Source organism: Carlito syrichta, unplaced genomic scaffold, assembly GCF_000164805.1.
Source record: "Carlito syrichta isolate Samal-C Ts95f unplaced genomic scaffold, Tarsius_syrichta-2.0.1 Scaffold113490, whole genome shotgun sequence".
Lineage (NCBI taxonomy): Eukaryota > Metazoa > Chordata > Mammalia > Primates > Tarsiidae > Carlito > Carlito syrichta.
Window position 1 is genome coordinate 18,321 of NW_007057586.1, and position 9,514 is coordinate 27,834.

A 9,514-nucleotide genomic window follows, 5' to 3' on the forward strand; every position below is an offset into this window, starting at 1 on the left:
CTGGGTGTCACCTCTCCTTCCTCCTGCATCATGAAAGTCAGAGTCCACAGAACTCATCTTGCCCAGGACACGGAGTGTACAAACAGGCAAAGGCACCACAGTCCACTAAGCTCAGCACGTCCCAGGTCAAATGAGGCTTGCCGCCCCGAAGTTGCCCCTCCCCTGCCCATGCCTGTGACTCCAAGAGCAGTGTGCTCAGGTGAACCAACCGCCCGCCATTCTAGAAGAATTAAGTCCAAGCCACCTAAAGAAGACTTAATATCAATGATTGTTTTACAGTTAAAAAAGTAAAAATCATCTCTCTTCTGGCCCCACCTGACCCTTTCCCTTCGGCTCTGCTCTCTACTGGACCCGTATCAGGTGCTGGGTGTAGGCCCTGCCAACAGCCTCTGACCGAGCCTGGGCAGATAACCCTCCCCTGGCCCAACGTCTTCTCCGTGCCTACTCAGGACAGTGTTAGGCGGTCCCAATGGGCCACCCTTGAGCCATTCATGTCCTGAGCCTTCAGCCATCTAAGTCCAGAGCTGTCAGCGTCAGGGCTGGCTGCTTCAGGTGCACAGACCTTGGACATGGGATAGACATGGGACGGAGCCCCTGCCAGGCCGGCCTGTCTGTGTGGGGAGACTTGGGTTCTGGCCTTGGCCCCCTCTTCTGTCGCCTTTACTGCCAGCGTCTGTGTGAAGCTCTTGTGCATCAGCAAGTCTCCTGAAAGCACCACTGCTTGGCCCCGCTGCTTGGGCTCTGTGAATGTCACTGTCCCAGGCAAGTTCTGGCCATTGGCTCTCTCCGGCCACCCATTCCTCTGGGTTGTCAGGGACCAGAACAACACATCTCCCTCCCACCCTGCAGCCTTATTCTTGGACTCCCACCTTACACACATGTGCATGTGTTTTCTTTCCTTCTCGACACCATGTGTTCACATATGTGCATCAACTCCATGATGACATTTCATATCACACACCTGCGGGTGTGCTGGGCTCTACACTCCCTTCCCAGGGTTCTCCAAAGAGCTCAGGCCTGGCTGTCAAGTGGGTGGAGTGGAGGGGCAGGGAAGACTGAGGCCTGCAAACGGAAACCACATGTTTTCCTCGCTCTAAGATCATGAGCAGGCCAGGTGCAGTGGCCTTGGGAGACCGAGGCAGGAGAATAGCTTGAGGCCAGGAGTTCGAGACCAGTTTGGGCAACATGGTGAGACCTCCTCTCTACAAAAAACGTTTTTTAAAGAATTGTGTGTAGAAGAGTGTGAGATCCTCTTGTGGGGTCGCAGTTGGCAGCAGTGAGAGAGGTGAGGGAGCTGATGGGAATCCTTGGGACGTGGGAGTAGGGAGGGGGCCAGAGGGAAGAGACCAGCAAGAGCAAAACCAAGAAGGCCAGAGGTCTCACCCCCCTCCAGCTCCATCTGGGGTGACCCTGTCCCCATCCACAGGGAGATGCCATCCAGAGCCAACAACATACCATGAGATGCCATCCAGAGCCAACAACATGCCCCTCCTTGACACGATGGGCAGGGTTCTAGACATGCCAAGTCCTGCCAATCGCCTGCCCCCTTTACGGGGCACCTGGTAGGCTAAAAACACAAGGAACATCAGGAAAGGGAATCCTAGGATCTACAAGAAACTCAAATGTGCTGAAAAGAAAAAAACAGCCCTATTACAAAGTGGCAAAAGATATGAATAGACACTTCTAAAAAGAAGACGTACAAGCAGCCGACAGATACATGAAAAAATGTTCAGCCTCATTAATCAAAGAAATGCAAATTAAAACCACACTGAGATACCACCTAACTCCAGTCAGGATGGCCATGATCAACTCAAAAAACAACAGATGCTGAAGAGGATGCAGGGAAAGGGGAATGCTTCTCAACTGTTGGTGGAAATGTAAACTAGTACAACCTCTGTGGAAAACAACGCGGTGATTCCTAAAAGATCTAAAAATTGGCCTTCCATACCACCCAGCAATCCCCCATCTGGGAATATACCTGGAGGAACTCAAATCACTCTCTGAAAAAGATATCTGCACACATATGTTTACTGCAGCATTATTCACAATAGCAAAAACATGGAACCAACCATGCTGCCCATCAAAAGTGGACAGGATTTTTGAAAATGTGGTACATATACACAATGAAATATTCCACAGCCATAAAGACAAAATTATGAACTTTGTAGCAACTTCGATGGATTCATGGTCCATAGTACTCAGCGATTTATCACAGAAACAAAGAACTGAGTATCACGTGTTCTCACTCATAAGCAGACCCTGAACAGTTACCATAATACTGTAAGAAAGGGATTGGTAGTAGTGGGACACTGCTGGGGGTTGGGGGGCGGTCACCACACTTCATCAATAAAAGCACCTGATCTCAAACCAGGTGATGTGGGGACCAAAGTGAGGCCCAAACTTTACGTGTACAGTGACCATCTGTATACCTAACCCTGAATTGTACCCCACATCTTTAAAATTAAAATTTAAAAAAAAGGAAAGGGAACCCTATCCCACTCCATCAAAAGTCTCGACATTGTCTCTATGACGAACTCAAGGCCAACGCACAAAGAATGTGCAACCTGGGGAGGTAGAAAGGGAGAGTGAGCCGGCCTATATCAGCGGCTGGCCCACCTGCCACCCAGCTGCTTCCTCGGCAGAAGGAGAAGGGGAAGAGGTAATTGGCAGCCTGCCCTAGGGGCAAGGCCTGCCTAGGCCTGTGCACCCAGAGAGCAGGAAACAGCAAGCACAAGAAAACAAATACCCACATAGGGTGACCTGTTAGTGGGCAACTCTCCTTCCCCCAAGGGCACTGGAGGCAGCTGACAGAGGTGGGTGGGCGGGGAATTCTGTAGCCCTCCTACCCTCAGCTTGAGCTGCTGGTGGACCACACTGCCCGCAGGCCTCGGGTGACATGGCAGCCAGGGCCTTCACCTCAGAGCGTCAGGCCTGGGGGAAGGCAAGTCCCAACTGTGAGGTGTAGCCTGAGAGCCACAGGCCAGGAGCTGAGGAAAGGCGGAGTGAAGAGGTTCCTGGTCTCCCAGGTAGCATTGCAGCCAAGACTGAAAGGTGCAGAGACTGGGTCACAGTGGGGCAGGGGACACCTGGCCTGAGCAAGAACCTGAGGTGGGAGCTTGGGGCAAGTCTGGGAGACCAGAGTGGTCCTGTGGCTGGCTGGAGCTTCATTACCCTGTGGGGGACCCAGGAAGGAGGAGGGTCTTGATTTGCCGAGATGGATGGGCTCGTGGTAGGGGGTCTGGATGGGCAGCAGGGAACCATCCAAAGGCTGTTGAGGTAACCCCTGTGGAAGGTGGCAGGGTTTCAAGGTGACCAGGTGAAAGAATTAAGCTGTGGACATGGGAACTGTGGTTTGGCAGGAACTGAGCCCTTTGAGAACGTCCACGTGAAGAGCCACGTGGCCTGGTCCTGTGGTCCCTGACACCACCCTGGAAGAGGAAGACTCCATCTGCTCGTTGCCCTTCCAAGATGGAGCCCCTGCCCCTCCTCACTTCCCCGGCCCCTCCCTCAGATGCCTGTGTCCCCCCAGGCCTGAGTCCCTCACAGACTCCTGGCTCGGCAGCCGCAGAGCATCCTGGGGGGGGCAGGGGAGTGGCCACCAGGGCTGGGGACTGACGGGACAGAAGGAAGGAGCAGACCCCTCTGTCCTAGCCTGGGTGCAGGCAGAGATGACAGAAGTGTCCACCAGGCAGGGCCAGATCAAGTCCAGGCCCTGCAACGAAGTGGAAAGGAACGGGCGGGGCCAACAGGGAGGCACATGGGGCTGGTGACATCGCTCTCCCTCTCCTTGACCAAACTTCAGGCTCCTTCCTCTGAGCCCTTTCTCAACTCAGCCTCCACCTTTGAGCATCTGTGCCCGTCTTGGCATCGCCCAGTCATAGCAAAAATCCTGTCAAGTCAGTTTCCCCATCTCAGAATCCCCATCTCAGTATCTGATCAAACCCCTCACATCCCACATTCCCCAGGTGATGTCTGAGCACCATGGCCTGCCTTCAGCAAGAATCCCAGAGTCCCACAGCCTTGGGATTTTTCCACCTACCACCCCAACACTTGCTCCTGGCCTATGAATTTCCACTTGTCTGTATTATATTCAAACTTGAGCCCAGTTCTATACTGAGCTCTCTTTTCCCCTCTTGTAATAGTTAAAGGGGTAAAAACTACTTTTACTGCTTTAACTACTGCCCAGCTCTGGTTTTCTTTGACAGCAACACTACTGCCTTCTGCCCACTCCAGGCACATGGAGCACACGTTGGGACTCCTGACAGCACCCTCTGTGCCAGGCTCCTTGCCAGGCCCTGGTGTGAAAGCACAGGAGGAGCCAGGAAGGCTTCCTGTAGAAGGAGGCAGCTGAGCAAGTTCTGAGAGCCAAGTGGGAGTGAACTCTGTCCGGACTTACTGGTCAAAGGGCCATGTCCCTGAATTGCAGTGCACACATCTGCGGGTGGGTCTGTGCAGATGAGAGGCTGGCCCAAAGCTGTGTGCTCAGACAGAGATGTCCACGGACTCACAGAATTCCAAATACCCCAGACGCTTCGTACCTTCCCACATCCCCTGCTTCTGTACTGATGAGCCACGGGATAGCTGGTGCACAGAATTAGCTTCATGGAAATCACTGAGTGGAACATAAAAATTAGCCAGGTATGGTGGCACATGCCTGTAGTCTCAGCTACTCAGGAGGCTGAGGCTGGAGGATTGAGCCCAGGAGTCCAAGGCTGCAATAAGCTATGACTGCACCACTGCATTCCAGCCTGGGTGACAGAGCAAGACATTGTCTCTAAAAAAGAAAGAAAGAAAGAAAAAAATCGCTGGTTGAGCAGACTCCTCACTCCAGCATCCACTGTGGAGGGCAATGTAGGAACTAGGCAGACATCACCGCCGACAACTGTTTCATGAGTGCCTTTGGATGTTCTCCACCCCCTCACAAACTGTCCGGAGACATATGACTGACATAGGAATTGTATTCGTGCACAAAGTGTATGATTTACTTTGGACAGCCTGTTTGATGTCTTACACTTTGTTTTGATGTCACCGCTTGAAAATGATTTTCTTCTTCACATGAATCTGGGGAAATCTGTCGAGACTGAATTGAGTGGAGAGGAACGGGGAAGTCCAACCAAGCAACAGTTTGTTTACCTATTCCTAAAACAAACAAATAACATAGAGTAACTTGGGAGAGTAAATTGATTTATGGCCAAAGTGTTTAATACCCATTGGAATGTGACAGAAAAGCACTCACAAGGTAGAAAGGACCAGGGAGACTCTGAAAAGCCTTTTATGCTAAGCCTAGGAATTTAGATTTTTCTCTTGTAGGTCCTGTAAGACAGAGGTAATTTTAGGAGGTGCTGGAAAAGGACATTCCATGACACTGGATTTCATTCTGTGGAACAGTTGCTACCTGTTTGCTCTCCTTCACTTCTGATGACATCAAAGAAAAAACCTGTATGTGGTACTAGCTTGTCTTCAACACCATTTTGATACTTACTCCTTTCGCCCCCTTTTTATTTTGAGACAGGATCTCGCTCTGTTGCCCAGGCTGCAGTGCAGTGGCGTGATCAAATTCCTAGGCTCAGGAGGTCCTCCCAACTCAGCCTCCTGAGTAGCTGAGACCACAGCATGCACTACCATGCTGGTTTTGTGTGTGTGCACGCGCGCGCGTGTGTGTGTGCACACGCACGCACAGAAATGGGGTCTCCCTATATTGCCCAGGCTGGTCTTGAACTCCTGGGCTCAAGCAACACTCCCGCCTTGGCCTCCCGGCATGAACCACCATGCCTGGCTGCTCCTCTCCCTTTTAAATGAAGAGTGTGCTGGACCTGAATTCAGAACTTTCCGGCAGACAACTGAATCTTGCCATAATGTAACAACATCATCTTGTTGCCATTGTATTTATTTTTACAGCTACCTTCAAGTATCGACCTCAAGTGACACTGGTTTTCCATTTGCAGCATTTAAAAGCTTATTTTTAAAATATTTTAAAATAAGTTTAGGTAGACTTCCAGTTCACAGCCTAACACATAATGAGCTTAGGATTAGCCACTCTGTCCTCCCAACAAGAAAAAGGGTGAACAAACATTTTTTTCCCATCAAATCAGCAGCTCATCCTCAAGACATCAGAGCACTGAGGTTACCTGGAAAACTGCTGATCCCAAAGTTGGAGACACAGGCAGGCATAATCAGAGACTCACAGCTTACTGGACCCAAAGCTCACAGCAGGAACTACCCCTGGAGCCTGTACTGGGGAGGAAAATTAAACTGTAATTGACAAATTGTTAGAAGCTCAATGAGAAGTCTGAGTGTTCTAAAACTTCAGGGGAGCCCCACACTTTTGTGAAGCAAGAAGAGAGTAGAGTGAAATACTTAAAGTGTTAAAAAAAAAAAAAAAAAAAAAAACCACCCACCAACCTAGCAGTCTGTATCTAGCGAAAATATCCTTCAAAAGTGAAGGAGAAATAAAGACTTTATCAGGCAAACAAAAATTGTGAGTTTTACTTCCAGAAGCCCTATCAACTTCTTACAGTGAAGATTAGAAAAAAAATTCCCTCATACTTCTGGCAGTGGGGGGAGAAAATAGCCTTTTAGAAACATGCCCAGAGAATTCAGTTCTCCCTTTTGAATTGGGTTTGGAGTGCAGTGGTACAATCATAGCTCACTGTCGTGATTTTCCTGGGCTCAGGTGATTCTTCCACCTCAACCTCCTAAGTAAAGACTACAGGTGCATACCAACACATTCAGCTAATTATTTTTATTTTTATTTTTTTGTGGAGACAAGGTCTTGCTATGTTGACTAGGCTGTAATCCCAACACTTTGGGGGGCAGAGGCAAGAGGACTTCTTGAGCCTCTGCCCCTCAAACTGTTGGGATTACAGGCATGAGCCACCACACCCAGCCCAGTTTGTCTTCTTCTTCTTCTTTTTTTTCTTTAATAAGCATATTTTGGCTGGGTGTGGTGGCTTATCTTGTAATCCCAGCACTTTAGGAGGCCGAGACGAGTGGATTGCCTGAGCACGGGGGTTTGAGACCAGCCTGGGCAACTTGGTGAGACCTCGTCTCTACACTAAATCACAAAAATTAGCCAGGCATGGTGGCACGCATCTGTAGTTCCAGCTACTTGGAAGGCTGAGGCGGAAAGATTGCCTAAGCCCAGCAGGTTGAGGCTGCAGTGGCTGTGAGTATGCCACGGCACTCCAGCCTGGGCAGCCAAGTGAGACTCCAACTCAAAAAAAAAAAAAAAGAAAGAAAAGGAAAGCATGTTTTACTTTAATAATAATTTATTTTTGACAAGCTTTTTATTGATGTAAACCTTTACACACACACAAAATGCACAAGTCATAAGCTTAATAAATTTTCTTTCTTTTTTTTTTGGTCATGGTGGATGATTTTTGAGATGTGTTGTTGGATCCTATTTGCTAGGATCTTGTTGAGAATTTTAGCATCCATGTTCAACAAGGATATTAGCCTGTAGTTCTCTTTCTTTGTTGGATCTTTACCTGGTATGAGTATCAATGTGATGTTAGCCATCTTTCTCAATTGCCTGGAATACTTTCAATAGGACTGGTATCAGTTTCTCCTTGTATGTTTTATAGAATTCTGTGGGAAAGCCATCTGGTCCAGGGCTTTTTTTTTTTTTTTCGTAGGTAGTTTTCTTATGACATTGTCAATTTCCAGGTTGTTATTGGTCTATTTAGGGTCTCGATTTCTTCTTGGGGAGGTTGTGTGATGTCAGAAAGTCCTCCATTTCCTTTAGGTTTTCAAGTTTGTTTCCATACAAGTGTACATGGTAGTCTCTGATAATCTTTTGTATTTCTTCAGGGTCAGTTGTGACTTGATCTTTTGCATTTCTGATTGTGTCTATTTGGGCTTTTTCTCTCTTTTTCTTGGTCAGTCTAGCTAGGGGTCCATCAGTCTTGTTTACAGCCCAGTTCTTCTTAATAAGGTCTACTTTCAGGGTAAACGATTTTGCCAGAGCTAACAAACTGAGATTTTATCAGTGCCTAACCAAAGTAGAGGAAGGAAGGTGCCTAACTCCATCTTCCTCTAACCTCTCTGTGCCACCTATGGAGGGAAAACTGAGAAGAATTTGTGAAGGTCACAGCCCACAGACACAGACTTGCTAAAAGACTGACCCATAATCATAAAATTATAGAATACTTTCTCTCCCTCCACTTCTTACCACCACATCGGTAGGACTCCTCTTTAGTATTACTAACAGGGAAACAAAATTAGATGAATTGCATTCTCAGACTTTATTTAAGAAGACTCTAAAGAAATGAAAATAGAGTAGGAATGACAAAAACAAGGAGACCAAAGGAAAGCCTAGCCTCTGACTCCTACAGCTACAGCAAACTGTAAACGAAGCCTAACTCCTAGCCACGTGTACATAAAACCTCACATTAAGGATAAATTTAGCTCATTTTCTCTTACCAAGTATCATGCCTGGTTGTCAACAAAATTTACCAGGCATACTACAAGACAGAAACACAGTTTGAAGAGATGGATTCAGATACAACAGAGAGGCCAGAATTATCAGAGTGGGAATTTTAAACAACTATGATTAATATGCTAAGTAATGGAAAATATGGACACCATGTAAGAAAAGATTGGTAATGTAAGCAGAGAGATGGAAACTCTAAGAAAAAAACCAAAAGGAAATGCTAGAGAAAAAAGCACTAACAGAAGTGAAGAATACCTTTGATGGGCTCATCTATAGACTAAGCACATATGAGGAAAGAATCAGTGAACTTGAAGCAACGTCAACAGAAATTTCCAAAACTGAAATACAAAGAGAAAAAATAATTTTTTTTAAAAAAGCAGGATTTACTGAGAGGACAGAAAAGTTCCCACAGTGGGAGGGGACCCGAGAGGGTTGCCCAAAAAAGCAATTTTTAAAATGGGAAAGAGTATCCGAGCACTGTAGGATAATTAGGAAAGATAGAATATATGCATGATGGGAATACCAGAAGGAGAAGAAAAAGAGAATGAAACAGAGGAAATATCTGGCATAATAATGGCTGAGAATTTTCCAAAATTAATGGCTGACACCAAAACACAGATACAGGAAATTCAGAGAACATCAATCAGAGTAAGCACCAAACCCTCAGCATATCTTATTCAAACTGCAGAAAACCAAAGACAAAGAGCAAATCTTGAAAGAAACCAGGATAAAACATGTTTAAAAACACCCTCTCTATAAAAGGATAAAGATAGGAATTACAGGGGGCTTCTCTTCAGAAACCACGCAAATAAGAGAGGGGCGCGAAACATTTAAAGCCTTGAAAGAAACACACCTACCCACCTAGAATTCTGTATCCAGTGAGATTATCCTTCGAAAAAGTGAAGGAGAAAGACTTTTTCAGGCAGCCGAAAATGGGGAGAATGTGTCACCGGCGGACCTACTTTGCAAGATGCAGTAAAAGACGGCCTCAGCGTGCTGAGGCAAAGGAAACGAACGCCGGGCCGCGGGGGGCTGAGCGAAAGGAGCCCGGCCTGGGCGCGGGGGCCGCGGGGCAGCCGCCCC

General features: G+C 47.4%; 1 protein-coding gene across 1 annotated transcript in view; it reads right to left on the reverse strand.

Annotated features, from left to right (window-relative positions):
* Window positions 1-504: 504 nt before the first annotated feature.
* Window positions 505-9,514, reverse strand: part of ZNF853 (zinc finger protein 853) — a 26,312-nt gene continuing 17,302 nt past the window's right edge. Inside the window, exons 4-6 of the mRNA XM_021718890.1 lie at window positions 2,617-2,699; window positions 1,456-1,567; window positions 505-562 (exon numbers count right to left, since the gene is read on the reverse strand). Of these exons, the coding sequence (XP_021574565.1) occupies window positions 505-562; window positions 1,456-1,567; window positions 2,617-2,699 (253 nt within the window). The remainder of the gene's footprint in view (window positions 563-1,455; window positions 1,568-2,616; window positions 2,700-9,514) is intronic.